The sequence below is a fragment of the Podarcis pityusensis genome, assembly GCF_964106645.2.
Source record: "Podarcis pityusensis genome assembly, chromosome: 4".
In the NCBI taxonomy this organism is placed as follows: Eukaryota; Metazoa; Chordata; class Lepidosauria; order Squamata; family Lacertidae; genus Podarcis; species Podarcis pityusensis.
Window position 1 is genome coordinate 32,722,375 of NC_138027.1, and position 17,315 is coordinate 32,739,689.

Below are 17,315 nucleotides of genomic sequence, written 5' to 3' on the forward strand. Positions count from 1 at the left end.
GTTTTTAAGGTGGCAACTGTCCTGGCATGTAAAAGACGTCACTTTATTGCACTTATAAAATATGTTTATAGAATGCTTTAAAATTGTTGTTACTTACCGCACCCCTGAAGCTCGTGCCTATCAAGTTTATAATGTAATAGAATATAGTACTGCATTTGGATAAATTCACATTAAAATGCTGGTGGACTTTTTTTTTTTTTTGCAAACTAGTGTGAAAATGTGTGGAGCTGAAATTAAGGCAGTAAAAATGAGAAAAAGAAAACCAAAATTGACAGATTCATTCATCCCTACCTAAGAGCAAGGCCCATAGACCTCAGTATACACATAGAGGATTACCATACTCACCAAAGCTGTGTTCTACTACTGATTGCTGGTTCCTTCTTCAGCTCTCAGAGAACTCAGTGTGTGAGAGAAATGACACATACCAGGTTGCTAGGGTTTATCTTCTTATGATGTTTTGGAATTTGATGGGCTTTCACTGAGTACTCATATGCTTACCATAATCTAGCTAGTCTTGCATGACAGGAATAGAGATGACATCTCCCTGATAATGCAAGATGAGATGTGGCATAACAGGTTTTACCTTGGCACAATTTTATTTACAATTTTCTTGGGAATCTGTCTAGAACTTTTAGATAGGTTCAATAAAGTAGCATTCTTGGAGTAACAAATTACAATACGTATGTGTCCCCAGTTGTTATGAAGCGTAGTTCAAGTAAAGGCATAGATGGCTCTGTAGAGAAGTAGCCCAGTGGTTCTCAATTGTTTTTCTCTGGGCCACACTTTCAGAATAAAAATTTGCTTGTGCAAATGGGGAGCAGGTGCCGATATACTTCCTTGCCAAGGGTGCAAGGGGCCTAGATATAGCTCTGTCAACAAAAAAGCTTCTATTTTCTGATCTTTCATATTTCTCACAATTGAAAATCTCTGTTCACAACAATATGTCATGGAGAACTGTAGAAGAATAACCAGTGCTCCTGAAGAAAGGCATTGGATACTGTTTCTGGTTGTATACCCCCGCCCCCAATTGATAGTATACTGCGCTGAAATGCTTAAATGTTTTTTTTTTATTGTCCTTGAATTTTCCTGCCACATTTGCTATCCTCTTCTGCCACCCAATTGTGGCACACCACACCCTTTGAGAACCACTGCCATAGTCTCTCCCTCTATGGTTACTCAAAGAAAAGACAGTTCACATACAAATTAAACAGAGTTTAAAACAAGGTTGCAATTCTAAGCATCCTTTTGTTAAAGCCATAAAAATGAACAGGACTTTTTTCAAATAAAATCTGTTTATGATTGTAGCATGAATGCAAAAAATCCTTCTGTTTCTCAATGAGAAGTCTTAATCTGTGGGGCAAAGCTCTACCATCCCATAAATTCATTTTCCTTCTCCTGTGACCCTGATATATATTTTTTCTCGTGCTGCAACTAACAGGGTGGACCAAAACTTGAAGTGAAGAAAAGAGTATTTAAATGCTTCAGAAAAGATATAAGAGCAAGATACTGTTTTTAAGAGCAATATAGAATAAAATCTGACATTAAAGGTCAGGTAGAAGTTTTAAAGCACATCTTTGTTCGCAAGATTTTGCTGCTGTCAGAATTGAGAAGGCGTTGGACATTCATTCTACAAATAACAGCAACATGTCAATTGGTAAAGCTTGCGGGAGTGGAACCCTCCCAAGTTTAGAAACACAGATTAGACAAGCTAACGGTTATTTAAATAACAACCCACCCTGACGAACTGAATTCACCACTTTCTTACTTCTGCTAACCATCTATAACCTCAAAAACCTCAACTAATAAATTGTATTTACAAAGAAACTTAAACCTCTCCCCTCCCCACTTCCCAAAATTTCAAGGAAACCCACCCTACCATATTTTACGATCAAAGCTGCCTGTATAAGCATGCTGGTTGGTCAAATCAAACCAGGCCCTCCCATTCTGTGCTAGACATTTAAATGCCTAGTCAGAGATTGATATGTTGTACGTCAGATTTTTCTGATCATCTGGAAGAAACTGAAAGGAAAAAAGACGAGAACTGTCATCTGTAGTGCCAAAAAGAACATAAAAGTGCTGAAAGCTTCTTCGCACAAATCATTTTTGAGATGGAGAAATCAACTTCTAGCTATGATTACTATTTCTACACAGATTCTCCTGAAGATAACTGCTCAGCTGTGGAGTTGCCTTACAAACACATTTTCCTGCCTGCTCTCTATACCATTGTATTCCTGGTGGGGATTGCTGGCAATGCCCTTCTAATAGGAGCGCTAATCTTCAAACGGCAGGTTCAGAGGCTAATTGATATCTTCATTGTCAACTTGGCAGTGTCTGATTTTATATTCCTTATCACATTACCCTTTTGGGTAGACAAAGAGAGGACCTCGGGACTTTGGAGATCTGGCTCTTTTCTCTGCAAAGGCAGCTCCTACACCATCTCAGTCAACATGTACTGCACCGTCTTTCTCCTCACTTGCATGAGTAGCGATCGGTACCTGGCAATCATGTACCCATCAGTGGCTAGGAGGATCAGAACAAAGCTGTATTCCATCATCCTTTGCACTTGTGTCTGGATTCTGTCCTGCCTACTTGGGTTGCCAACCCTTCTGTCCAGAGAGCTGAGGAGATATGACAACAGCACATATTGTGTGGACAAGGAAATCACATCCACGCACTGGATTGGGTCGCTGCTTCTTCTAATTTTGGCGTTCTTTGTTCCTCTGTTCATCATCTTGACTTTTTATTGCTCCATCACCAAGAAACTCTGTGTGCATTATCAGAAATCTGGAAAACATGATAAAAAGCTGAAGAAATCCATCAAAATTGTCTTCACTGTAGTGATCATTTTTGTTTTATCTTGGGCTCCTTTCAACATTTTTAAGTTTCTAGCTCTGATGTCTGCAGTCCAGGAACTGAAGCCACCTTTCTGCCTTCCCTACAAAGTTGCCCATATCGGTATGGAACTGAGTGGCCCATTTGCGTTTGCCAACAGCTGCACAAACCCTTTCATCTACTACTTCTTTGATGACTACATCCGTAGGGCAATGATGCAATGTATAACTCCGTGCACAAAGGCCAACAACTTTGGAACCAGTTCTGATAGCTCAGACACTCGCCTTAGCTACTCCTTGACTGCGTTTGCTCACAGGGAAGATGTTTCTAGGAAGAGAAGGAGGTCAGTATCATTCTGACAAGAGTCATAATTCTGAAAGATCCAGTGTCTCCATGTCAACAGTAAGATCAAGAGAAGAGGTAATGGAAATGTAAGAAAATGAAAAGATTAGAACAAATCAAAAAAGTTAATTGACTGTAATATGACAGTAAATTGTATTTCATAAAATGGCATGTTTCTTATCTTAAACCATGTAGCCAATTACAAAGTTCAATTGGAATATAGTCTGTAATATTAGCAGACTTGAAGGTTATTAGGCAATTACACCAAGAGGCTTACCAACCAATAAGAAACAAACCATGGAAAACCTTAGGTCAATATTCTGCTGTTCCATAATTCTGCTGTACAATATTGCAAACTCAGAGCAACCAAACCAATTCATACCTGCCTCTTTTATAAAATCTTATTAACATAGAAAAATTAGTTTAGAATGCATTTTTTTGTTATATGCTGCATCTTTCCTTGTTAAATGCTATAATACTGAATTGTTCAGGATTCTTTTAAAATCTATACTTTTTTTGTTTATCTGCATTTTCAACTCTCAGTGTCTGCACTATTACATGTAAAAACTATTTTAGTTTAACACAATCCTATGTATACTTGAAAATGTAAGTTGCATTGTGCCTTGATAAGAGTACATAGGATGACAACCTTAAATAATGCTGTTATAATAATTTTAGAGGGGTTTTTGAAAGAATTTCTAAAGAAATATATACATAAAATATGTTGTCCTTTTGTAAATCTCATTCTCATTTGTGTAAAATGGTACAATAAGTATTGGAAATTCAGTTAAAATTTCACAGGAAGAATAAAAAATATTCAGCACAAAAAAGAACTCTTCAGACAATTATAATCTGTTGACTTAGATCAGTTGCTGGGAGATCAGTACTAGATATTTCTCTTGATCTCATGCATGACTCATGATTGAGGATAACTGATTTCTAGAATAAAAGACGCCTATGCTCACCACTAATTTTAAGTATTGAGTTTCTTTAATGTTTTTTCATTCAACTTACCATCAGAACAAGAACTTGTTATTGATGTTTAGTCGTGTCCAACTCTTCGTGACCCCATGGACTAGAGCATGCCAGGCACTACGCTGTTTAATTAACCATATCTGCCTCTCAGATACTGAACACTGCCTCCCTTCAATAGCAGTTTTAGTTTCTGAAACTTCAGGAAAGGTGAACATGTTTTAGAAATTTGTACATTAGCTCTGGAAATCAGGGTGATTTTTTATTTTTTTTGCAAATGTAAATTTTAAAAGTGTTTTTTTAAAACTGGCGTTTTTCTTTTCACTAAGAAGAATAAACAATTAAGTATATGAACTAAAAAAAGTGTGCCTGTTGATTTCATTTGATCACTCTGTGAATTTACTTTTCTTCTCTTGAAATAAAATATAACTGAAACACTGCATTTGCTTGGTAGAAGATTTCTAAAAATATTATTATGATCATGATGAAAAATAATCCAAGTTAAACTAAATTAAAATATCCTTTCTATTTTAACACACACTCACACCTACTTCAAATGGCATTATTTATCCCCCTTTAAGACATTCTGGATCTTCAACTTTCTGAATATGTGGTTCATAATGCAGAGTTCTAGCTCATAATTTTTTACACAGATTTACTAGACGTTGCCAGTGTTGTGTAGGAGACAGAATTCTGTATTTGGAACTGAGAAATAGGGGTTCAAACCTCTACAAGCTGGAAAACGACAGCATACCACCCAAAGAATAGACTTCTTTCCGTGAGACCAGTGCCTCCAACTGCTAACCAATTTGGCTTCTACTGATTTCTTACCTAGCACACCACCTCAAATTAACTTCTACCTCTGTTAATGTAAGGAGTACCCAATTTACCGGTACCTTTATTTCTGTTTTCCACCTATGAAGGAACTCATGTATTTCACTTTATGGAGACAGATCTGGATAACATCTGGTTTTAGTATGAGCAATTATACTTGTTCTTAGCAAGCTTTAGTGCAAACAATTTGATACCTGCATCCCATTATGGGCAACCTTGAGGTGGGGATGATGCCACCAGTTGTCAGAGGTAGCGGCAAAAGTGAGTGGCGCAATGATTGAGTGCCCTTTACCTTTGTATAGGCTACATTCTATCTGTGCAAAAGTTAGAGGGTTTTCTCTCTCCCCCCCCCCCCCACTAGGCAAGCAAGAGACCGTTTATAAGGACACTCTCCAGTTAGGAAAAAGTACTTGATGAGGGCATGTAGCAAAGTTAGTGATGGGTGACATTAAACCCCCCATGATAGAAGAAATTATTTAGCGCAACAATTCGTTTTTTAGTTTAATGTCATGCCTCTCTAGTGCTTTGGGGTTATTCTGTACATAACACACTTCCAATTTTCAATATCACAACTCTGTTAAGAAATTTGAAGGTGTACACAAGGTGACTTCTAACAAAGTCCAGTCCCAACCATACTTCCTAAATCCTATTTCCATCAGTGGGACTTATTCGCAAGTAAATATACTTGGGATGGAAGCCTCAAGTGTTCAGACCAAATACGCTCTCTCTCCCCCCCCCCCCAATTTTTCACCAGGCAGGAAATAATGCTTATTTATGTTGATGACATAAGATTACAGATTATGTGGCATAATCATACGGTAATGAGATAAAGTAAAACCAAGCTGTGAAACTAAATACCGTAGCTTTTTGTTGTTGTTTTTTAGGTTAGAAGTGAAACTTGATCAGTGGTTTTAAATGAATTCTTCAGGCTGGCATTGTGCTAGGCAAACTGATTTGTTGCTGTTGATAATTGTGGGGAGGACCAATAACACAAACAAGTAGAACTTGTCCCTTTCCTACAACAGTCAGTCAACATTCTATGGCCACTGAGCACACTTAGCCAATGGGCTGTTTGTAGAGTGGGGTGGGGGGGGGGGTTCATTTTATAAACCTCTAATATATCACCCCATTTAGTTGTCATCAACATTCTTTTTTTCCAGAAGGATATGGCCCCCCAAATAACAGAATGATCAGGAGCCCCCCCCAACAAAGACACACATTAACTTCTAAAGAGCTCCCCACCCCAGTGAAATTACGTACCTCCAGGAACAACTACCTGAGGGGTAAAGTTCAGTCTTCAGCTGCTTAGCTATTCTTATTCTGCACAATCCGAGAGCACCTTTCATACGGTAATGTGAAAATAAATTACTGCTCTAGACAGTGGGAATGCCTTACACATTTTTATGTGGACAAAAGTGTGGGGTTAAAAAGTCAGTGAAACTCTTTTGGGCTTCCCCCAAGCTGCTGTATACTGACTTATACTGAGTTTTCAGCACGTTCGTAAGGGTAGTGGGAAAATGTTTGCTTGATTTGAGTCAGTTGCTACCAAGCAGTGAGCTGTCTCTAACATCTCTGTGTAGAAACTGACTCATCTCTCTACCAGTTAAGGAAACGCTCATTGCACGATAGGTTTGTTCTCACAGTTATTCATTATTCAAAAGCAAGATTTATTTTTTAAAAATCAAGAGCCCAGGTAAGCGTTGCATGTGGGCTTATCCTGTAAAGTGCTTTTATGCTACCTTAGCTGTCAGGGTTCCCCCCAAAGAATCCTGGGAGCTGTAATATGTCAAGGGTGCTGAGAATCATTATGAGACCCCTCCTATCATCCCCACAGAACAATAATTCCCAGAGTGCCCTGGGAAGAAGAGTTGATGGTTAAGCTACTTTAAATCTCCGGCGTGGATGTATTTAGTACATTTTTACCTCACACTTTTCTTCCATCATGAAACTTAAGGTTGGCAGTATACTTGGGGACTGCAGAGCACCACTGACCAGACCCAAACTTGCTTAGCTTCTGCATGGTGCCTGCCTCATGTACCCTTTCACCAGAAGCCGACAGAAAGAAAGCTAAACAAACAAGTAAAAAATTCTATACAAGTTGGCATGGGTCCATTTCTTTCTGTCAGCTTAGCTCAAGCCATCAAAGCAACTTGACCTGGTCAAGCATTCTGCACACCTGTATCTCTGTCCATGGCAAGTACAAACAGACTTTTGAATTTTTCTATGGTCACGTCTTTTACAGATCTCACAAACACTGAATAAGCAGCACCAGTATCTGGAACACAGGCAACATTAACTGGCAGACCCAGCTTTCACACAGGAGACAGTGAAAAAAATCACCATACAATATTGTGCCAGATTTTTCCTCAAGCAGTGCTTCCTGCATAGAAAATGGGTTGGATCTGGATGAAAACTACTGTTAAATTATGCTACCAACAAGGTTGTGCACACACTGTATCTTTAAAGCACATTGTTTCCCTCAAAGAATTCCGGGGCACTGTAGTTTATCCCTCACAGATTTACAATTCCCTTCAACAAACATCAGCTGGTGCCCATTACCAGATTGTTTCCCCACATCAAACTACTATTCACTGAAGCTCTCATCTGAGCATGTGCAACGGCTGTCTAAAACATACTAACTACAGCTTAATTAAAGCTTCTGTTTTCAAATCAGATAGATGCTGGATTGAGAGAAAGTATATCAAACAGCAGTATTTCTTAATAAATTGCAGGATACATATGGATTGTGGCCTACATCATGTGCAGCCCTCTTCAAACAACAGCAGTGGGCATGCATTGGAGTGGAATAAATGGTAATGTATACACAGCCTGATTTTCCTCCTCTCCCAAACCAGTCAATATTCCATTCGCACTGAACATTCTGAGTCCTCATTGGCCGGTTTTCTTCTTTCCCTCTGTATTTGGGGTTCATGTGTGTAGGGTAGATACATTTGTGACCAATCCCAGCCACATTCAGTTCTTTAATTTCTCTACTGAGAACATACAGTACTTCACGGTGTGAACCAGGAAATCACCTACGAATGATATGGCTCTTCATCTCTGTGTGTTCTGCTCTAGCCACTCCTTACTAAGAACATAGATTGGGCCCCTCTAGTGCAGTATCCTGTTGTTAGACTGTCCAAACAGATGTCAATGAGGCAAGACCACAAGAAAGACCTGGGTTCAACCATACCCCACCAACTGTGATTCTCAGCAACTGACATTAGGAGAGATCTTTCCCACCCAGGTTTTTACCCTGTTACTCTTCTCAACATTCTGTGCCATTGAATTTTGATAGACCTGATTGGGGGTTCCTTCCTTTTAATCCACACCCCCCCCCCCGTACCTAAGAGTAATCCGTGTCTGCAGATACATCCCTTCTTTGTGGATGATGCAGTTTTTGCTACATACCGTAGGCATTCAGAAGACTCGAATTTGAATTTGTATCTAGATCTTACCAATGTTTAAGGTCAGACCAGACACTCAACCAGCTACTATTTTGTTACTGGGTCCAATTGTCCTGAATTTGAACATTAAAGTCTTAAATGGCTTTGAACCAGGCTATCTGAAGATAGCCTGATCTTTAATAATCTTCTTCAAAGGACCTTCTCAGATTTCCCTCACCTTCTGAGATGAGGTATGCAGCAACTAGTAACAGTGCCTTGTCTATTGTGGCCCCTTGCCTCTGAAACTGGCCTCTGGAATGTTCTACCAGATCAGTGGCAGATTTTGGGCTTTCAAATTTCAGTGGCACCCTCTGTGACGCCAAAATTCAGTGCTCACCCCGAACTCTCACCTTCTGTTCTAAGTCTTTGTTGTGGCTCAGTGCCCAGTGTGAACGAACTGGCCGCACTCCCCTAAATCCGCCTCTTACCAGACTCCCTATTGATTTTAGAAATAAACTAAAGATGCTGCTCCTTCTACCCCCATCCAGGCTTTAATACAGTTTGGGGCTACAGCTATTGTTTAATTTTTTGGGGTATTTTAATCCGCTTACATTTTTTTTTAGTGATTTTAATGTGGTGGCTTTATCCAGTTTGCTGTCTCAGGAATCCTTATGATTAAGAGATGAGACATACAGTAATATTTTAAATAAAGGAAAGACTGTGGCTCAGTGATAGGATACATATTTTCTGTGGGAAATGGGTTCCTGGGTTCAATCCTTGGAATCCATAGTAGGGCTGATGAAGATTCTTCTCTGAAACCTTGGGAGTATTGCTACCAGTTAGTGTAAATACTGGGCTAGATTAGTCCAGGAGAATGACCATTAGTCCAGGCTTCCTCAACCTCCAGATGGGCTACAATTCCCAGCATCCCTGACCACTGGTCCTGCTAACTAGGGGTCATGGGAGTTGTAGACCATAAACATCTGGAGGGCCGAGGTTGAGGAAGCCTGGACTAATGATTTGATGTGGTATAAAGTAGCTTCCTATATTTTAACCTCTAGCTTGTTAAGCATTCCTTTGTAGGGTAAAACAGGGTAGAGATAAGTGATGGCAAAATACATGTAGATCATGGGTTCCCAAACTGACGAAGTTCTTCCCTGATGTTTATGCCATGTGTGGTTGCTCTTGGTTAATGTATGGTTGTGAAAACATGCTAGACGTGTCACTTTTCTCCATCTTGATAATGATATTGCTCAGACTAATTGCTGAGAAAGAATTCCAGCACACACATACACAAATATTGTGAGCAATTAAGATCAAGGGTACTTACTTTCTGGCAAGTGATTGTGGCTTTACACACATTTATTTAAACTGTCAAATATGTTACTAAGGAAAACAACTTGGTGAAACAAACAGATTAATACTCTCAATGTTGCTGTCAGAGTGGAAGTAACTGATGTTTTGCGTTTTGAATGTGGTGAACGTCTTCTACCACAAACTGAAGCCTGCTAAATCGGATTCTATTTATGGGCAAATTTGCATATGTGTGAACGCGAATGTTGTAGCCACAGGGCAGCCAGAGTTTGGTATATCACCAAGAAACATACCGGTAGTTTGCCGTTTAATAAGGACATTAGCGGAAAATCCGAAGTCTAAAATAGCAAATGCCAATCTACAGACAAGTTTTTAAAAGTACATACAGTATATACAGTGCAGTATTTTCCCCTAAACTACTTACTCCATTTGTGAGTATCAAATGCAGTATCAAAACGGTGTATCATAATTCAGTCCTTCTTAAGACTAAGACAGATTAAATCAAGGTAGTTACTTCTGTACAATATTCTGAAGGAAGCGTGTACACCGTATAGACAATTCCTGTTTGTGGAGTGTTTTGACTGCCACACTGCAAATAATACTAGAGAATGACCTTTTCTTAAGAGGCAATGTAATGGGTGAGGTATGTAGTGATCCAATTCCTAAGGCTTACATGATGCAGGTTAGTGATGCCACATAATAATAAACACTGGAAAAACACCCCTTTCCCAAAGAAAAAGGGGGGGGGCCAGAAAAAATGTTGGGTTTTATCTGTAATTGTTTTCAAATGATTTTTTTTTTAGTGAGAAGCCTCTTGTGCAATATTTTCCTTTTCATCATGACAAGTGAACTACATGTGAACAGTACACTGAAAAGTAGTATTTTAAAATAATAAATGCTACGGTCATTAGTGCTGCTGCAAAACTTTCAAGATTCAAAGATGGCAGTGTTGCTGTATTACTCTAACATTTCACAGGCAAATGTGAGATTAGGAATGCATCTGCTGGTCTAGAGTCACCTGTCATTGAAGAAACTGGCCCAGTGGACACTAACGCTGTTCTAGAAAACTGTTTCTGGCAGTGACCTGGCAGATTTGCTGAGTGTCTCTACATTCTTCAAACTCTTTTGATGCCCAGGGTAATACTAGGACTGAGCCAAACCTTCCCTATTTCACAACCTCATTTACAGGTGGCAAAAGGTGGGGCATATTTCAGCTTAATTTTCAGGAGAGTGAAAATTGAAAAGTGGAGGGGGCTTGCTAACTGTCATAGAACTCCTTTCCTGATGTATGGCACCATTCCTATACTTCCCCAGAAGTCCCGTACCAAAGCAATACATATCAACACACAGAAAGGAAGGAAGATCCCTCTACGAAGTGAGCAAAACTTGTACCAGTGGTGTACTTGATGAAGATGTACTTGATGAAGCAAATGGATCTAGATAGTGCGGTTAACATTCATAATGGTGAGAATTTCCTGGGATCTGAAAAGGATCAGAACAGTGAATCTCTCTTTCCACATGCAGTTTCCTCACACAAAGACCGACGCAGACCAGCATTTGCATCCATCTTGCAAAATAATATATCCAAAACTTTCCAATACTGAATTGGCTTAACCTGCTGAATGTAAAATTCACTTGTTTCATACAGTAGCTGTACTGATGACAATACACCAGAAGGAGTTACCCAAAACTGTCCTTTTCCCTTTACTGTCGAGGAACTATGCTGTGACTCATGCAAATGGATTATAAGGTGAATCCACCACAGATTTTAAACTAACAAAAATGCTGGGCACTAATCCTTCAAGTACCAAAAAAAGCACACCTGAGGCAAAGTCATTTTATAGTTTAAGGAAATCTCAAAGAAATGTTTCACTGAAAAGAGTTCCCCAAGGCAAATTTTCAGTCACATTTCTGACTGATTTGTGGGCTATATCCAGAAGAGGGTTTGCCCCGCAGGACCAAAATATAGGTCCCTGTATACAGATGTAAGTGACATTGTATCCATTATTAATTTGGTTTTTCTACAGCCATGCAGCACATTTCACAAAGGAAGCTGTTGCAGGAGATGCTGGAAACTGCTAAATTCTCTGGCTCCTAATAATTGTGAGTCATCTATAACATTTTATTATGTGGAGGCATTCAATTTATTTACTTAATTTTTAAAAGCACACTCTTCTTCCAAAGAGTTTGGAGCTACACATATGCTGTGCTACTTGCAATGATTCATGAAGTGATCGTTGACTTGTGGAAAGACTTCATAACCTGTCATTGCTGAAGAATGGCTACTCTCTCCCTCTGGTGGCAGCATGAGAAAACATACCAACTTAAAATAATAATTTTATTTTGCAAAAGAAAAAAACCTAGACTAAGTCAATACTTTTTATTTCGCAGAGCTCAGTTCGATGGATGGGGTATACCTAATTTATATTTCTACTACTCTGCATTTCAACTGAGACGGTTATTATATATAATCAAAGAGGAACCGAATAAACACTGGGAAATCAAACTCTCTAAACATCTCTTGCTAGGAGAATCTTAAACCAGATCTAATGAACTCTATACCAAATCCATTTACTAATTGTACTATTCAGATATGGAAAACATGGCAACCTAAATTTGCATCTATTGTTTTTCCATTAATTCCAATATCAACTCACCCAGATATTTTTTTTCCAGCAAGGGAGAGATAAGCAATTTGAATACTGCAAATCTTGTATACACATTACGAGATTTCTATACCAATTATCTATAGCTTGTAGCCAGTAACCAAATAAAATTAACTTCGTCAAATCTTAACACAAACTGGATTTATTTCCATCAAATTTATAGTTTTATTATAAAAGAACATGTAAAAACACAAGCTCTGAGACCCTTAATACAATTTATTAAACACAACAGGTAGAGAGGGAAATGAATTTGTTTCTAAATTGTACTGTTCTGAGTTTAGGAGACATAGGCTGTATGCTTGAGCGCCTTTCAAATTCCTGGATCCAATTTCAATTCCTGGAAAAGCCAGGCTAACTTCCTGATGAGGTAATTGTTGAAGTATGGGTCATTAAGGTAACAAAGGAAGTGGCTCTATGCGAGATGGCAAATGGGTGGGACCCTCTCCCCCAACTTGCTGGTATTTAGAAAGACAAAGGCTAGGAGTGAGAGTTGGGTTATGTGAGCTAAAAGTTAGAAGTTGGAAGCAGGCTGGGAAAAGAGAGAGAGCCATGCTTGACTTCTGTTGGATCCAGGGGTGCCAACTTGGGCTCCAGATTATGGGTGCCTAGCGGTCTACGACATAATGTGACATACTGACCTCACATTGAGCCATGACATCACCTTGTGAGCTCTGCAGCGGTGCCTAGGAACCACGGAAGTCATGTCCAAGGCCCTGTGAGACCTCAGACTCTACCTCCAAGGCCCCACAAAGCCTTGGACATGACTTGTGATGCTTTGTGAGGCACTGGAAATCATGTGACTGAATATTTTTTGATGATACCAATGTAAATATATCGCCAAAAGAACTGGTCTTATATAAGATCTTGGCAGCACAAACAATAATTGCAATTCAGTGGAAAACAGCCCAAAATCTTACACTAGACGCTTGGTACCATTCACTCTAGAATATAGCTATAAAGGAGAAAATCAAGCATAATTGGAGATTTCGATGAGTGCTAGAACCTCCAGAAACCTTTTATATGATTTGGCATTCCTTTATGACATATACAGTGGAGCCATCATTTTCAAGATAACCTTCATCAAAAGCCTGGCAAATCTGAAACTGAACTTAATGATCTGGTAAATTTGATAGTCTTTACTTGGACTTTGTTAATTTAACTCATGGCCAATTACTCATTCCATATGCCTATTTTATAGTTTTGTTTTTCATCTTTAATTTTTTGTTGGTATAATTGTTGTCTGTTTTATATACATTATAAAATGAAATAATAATAATAAAAACTATACCAAGATAACCCTCTGCACATTATGATCCACTGATGAATACAAGGAAGAGGCCACTCCACAGATTCGTTTAGGTCCTAGTGCTGTGCTGGTTCTGCTTCTTCCTTTGTCCATAAACCATGTATATTCTCCAGCAGTTGTTGAAATGCTCGATTGATTTCAGTTGTTGTCTTTATCAAGAAGTTCCTGCAAGGAAATAGAAACCTGTAATGATGAGATGCTAGACGACATTTCATACACAGTATTTTTATGCTTTCCTCGTTTTTCTGAGTGTTGAGAACTCCAGGGATTCACCGCGTACCCTAAATCTGTTTCCTTTGGGAGGAAGACACTGGAGGCTTGTGGCATTTTTGCGATGCAGGGCTTATGGTTCACACATATATAGGCTGGACATGGGTGGAAGCTTCACAACCTGAACCCTCCCAAAATATATTGCTCCCTCATTCGGTTTATAGAGGGCCATCCATGTTCTTCAGAGCTCCCAGGAAATTCTACAGCTCTTATCCTTTATTAAGCCAACCAGAATGCCACAATAACCTTTTATGTTCACTATAACTCTTCACCAGGCTGGGAAAAAATGCAAGGGAGGAGGCTCTTGTTTGAGCCATCCTTGTCTGCATCTGGTAGCAGCCTTAAGATGGGGTGGGGGGTGGGAGAAGGTAGCAGGCATTCATATGAAACCCATTCTGGTATGGATGGAAGGACCTGCTAACTGCAGTTGTCTCAACTTCTCATTTTTCCAAACTTAAATTCAGTTCTCCACATTTCTGCAGCAATTTTTAAAAAAATAACTAATGAAAATTCACCGGCAATTTAGTGAAAATTTAGCCCAACACATACATTTTTTATGTGTAGTTTTGACTAATGCACACATTTTTGGAAGCAATTTCCCCTAATATAACACATTTTTTGTATGTTATTTTCACAAATACCTTCATTCTTATGCACACTTTCCCCTGAGATATGCATTTTTGTAGGCACTGGTTGGTTGGAGAATGGCAAAATGGGAATTTTGAAGGTTTGCATACTGCACTGTTCTGGAAAGTGTGGATTTGATAGGTTTGGTTTTAAATTTAAACTGAATTGAATTTGTCCCCCATCCCTACTTTCAAGTGCTTTGCAGGTTCTAGGTTGTACCTGGCCTCCCAGGTTGGGCAAAACACACAGCGGGTGAATCCCATCTCTGCCAATATGCTACCAATTATACCACCCACTGGAGTTTGCCAATACTCTTAGCCAAAAGCAGTGCAATGCTGAAAGAGACAAGTTCACACACATATAGCATTTTTTTTGTAAACCAGTCCAGTACAAACACACGTTGTCCACACTTTAGTGGCGGAGACATATATCCCAAGTACATATTTTCTCTGTAAAGCTGGTTTATTTCTATAATCTTGTTCCTTTAGCTTGAACCTCCACAATTGAACCACCACCACCAATGACAAAAATGTGTCATCATCACCATACATACCTTGTCTCAAGAATGATTGGATTCTGGAAAGCACCATACAAGGACTCAGCAGTTTTAGGAGACACTTTGTTCACAGCATCAAACACATAAAATGCAATTGCGTCAGGTATGACCATCCAATCATTACGGACATGCCTCTTTGAGATGGCTTTAGCATCAACTTCTAGAGAGGGGAGGGGAGGGGAGGGGAAAATGAATTTAAATTCTCTTCTGTAATTTAGTGTCCAGCTGGATACAGGTATTGCCTAAGAACTTCAGAAGCAAGGCACATATATTGGGTATGTGTGTGTGTGTACACAGACATGTTTACACAGCATTGTCAAGATCTGTAAATAGCATAGGCAGGAGGAATGATAGATCCCTTGTACTACGACATTTCTGAATCTGCTATTATGCAGAATTTGTTTCTGAGCAAAGGGTGGGGGTGAGAATTTAAAGCCATGAGCTTTAATTTATTAGCTGTGAGTTAAAGATTGTACTCAAACCAGTTGCCCCAATCAACTGGGCATGTCTGTCAGTCTATGAGAAAACCTCCACATAAGCAAAACCCTGGAACTAGGGTTTCATCTTGTATAGGATGGCAAGATACAGCATTCATCTAATGCACAATATCTGATGAAAAGAAATGCAACATGGCCCTTTCAGTACCTAAATGAATCAGCCTACTGGATGAATAACTACATTTTTAAAGTAATTAATCATTTGACAGATTTAATAATAAATACTCTCTCCAATGTCTAAGGACAGTGGAGTATTTGGAGTTGCAATTATTTGACTTTGAGCTGTAGAATACACCAAGAACTCTAGATTATCCCCCCCTTTCCCAATGACTTTTTGACTCCTGTTTAGTTCAACAGTATAACCGGATATGGTGATAGCAGGAACCTATATTCAGCAAGCAAAGCATATCTGAAGCCAGATCAAAGCACTTTAGATCTTACCAGTAAGGGTATTTGCAAGGAGAAGGATCAGAGTGACAGCCCAAGCTTTATACTGAAGCATGATCCAGGTCACTGTTTCAGAAGACTCTGATGCTACAGTTGTACAGAGTGCTGCAAAGAAAGCACTCTGTCAGTATTTTGTAAGGAAAATGCGACACTACTGCCACACTTGAATAGAGACCAATAACCAAATACACATAGCACTGCTGAAATCAGCTACAAATTTCTATTTGCTTTTTCCCTTCTGCGGCAGCCGTTCACAGGATCTGTTTGTGCAAGTTCTTATTATTTATGTTATTATTTTTCTATACCATCATTTTTTTTAAAAGAAAAAAAAACATGGTGACAAACAGCCTGAAATCAGTAATAAAATCACCTGCCTAACAAAATCGCAAATCAGTGGCCAACAAGTATATACTTACTGTATGTACTGTACTAGCACAAAAGTTGTAACAAATACAGTGGAACCTCGGTTTCTGAAAGTAATCGGTTCCGGAAGACCGTTCGACTTCCGAAACGTTCGAAAACTGAGGATCAAAGGGCTGGCGGCAAAGTCTATGGTGAAAATTGAGAAACGCACCTCCGAAGCCATTTGACTTCCAAGGGGTGTTTGAAAACACAAGCATTCACTTCCGGGTTTTTAGCGTTCGGCTTCTGAAACATTCAGCAGCCGAGACGTTCGAAAACTGAGGTTCCCCTGTACTGGAGAATATCCCCACAGCCCACCCAAGACATATTGTTGAATGAAAAACAGTGCAAGATGGTGCACTCCACATGAAATTTCTTGAAATGTATCATGTTCAATATCTCCCCTAACTGATCTGCATTATACACACAGACAGGTCTTTTTTCACTTACCTTTCTCACTAGCAGCGGCTGATGTCACCTCTGAAAGCAAAGCAGACTCACTGGTCTCATATAGGTGTATTTAAGGGGTCATAGGTCTCTGCTTGCTCCACATCTGCTCTTTTGCAATAGATAGGTACGGAAGTGTGGAGTCCCAAGGAAAACAATATGATGAATCACATGGTAAAAGTTTTTAGTTAACCCTTTACTCCAGGGGTTGTTAACTCCAAGTTTGGGGGCCTGACGGAGCCCTCCAAATACATTTTGCAGCATGCTACTTTCCCCTCCTTTAAAAGCAAGTGGGGCTTGGGGAAGGAGCTAGGGCAAGTTGTGGGGAACAGGGGAGGGGATGGGTAAAATGTAAAGGGAAAGGGGTTGATCAGGTGTGAGGGAAGGGCTGTTGGCAAAGGGGTATGTGAGGATGGC

The 17,315-nt window shown here is 39.4% G+C and overlaps 2 protein-coding genes across 2 annotated transcripts; one reads left to right on the plus strand and one right to left on the minus strand.

The window, feature by feature from the left end:
• Positions 1 to 1,088: 1,088 nt before the first annotated feature.
• Positions 1,089 to 3,849, plus strand: GPR15 (G protein-coupled receptor 15). The gene has a single exon (XM_081003803.1). The coding sequence runs from the start codon at positions 2,109 to 2,111 to the stop codon at positions 3,189 to 3,191; it is 1,083 nt and encodes a 360-aa protein (XP_080859929.1). The 5' UTR covers positions 1,089 to 2,108; the 3' UTR covers positions 3,192 to 3,849.
• A 6,121-nt stretch (positions 3,850 to 9,970) lies between these two features.
• On the minus strand, positions 9,971 to 17,072 carry LOC308476606 (apovitellenin-1-like). Its single transcript, XM_081004343.1, has 4 exons — positions 16,902 to 17,072; positions 16,044 to 16,154; positions 15,103 to 15,265; positions 9,971 to 13,817 (listed from the first exon to the last, which is right to left on the minus strand). Exons 2-4 carry the CDS (start codon positions 16,102 to 16,104, stop codon positions 13,709 to 13,711), a joined length of 333 nt encoding a protein of 110 aa, XP_080860469.1. The 5' UTR covers positions 16,105 to 16,154; positions 16,902 to 17,072; the 3' UTR covers positions 9,971 to 13,708.
• Between the last annotated feature and the right edge of the window lie 243 nt (positions 17,073 to 17,315).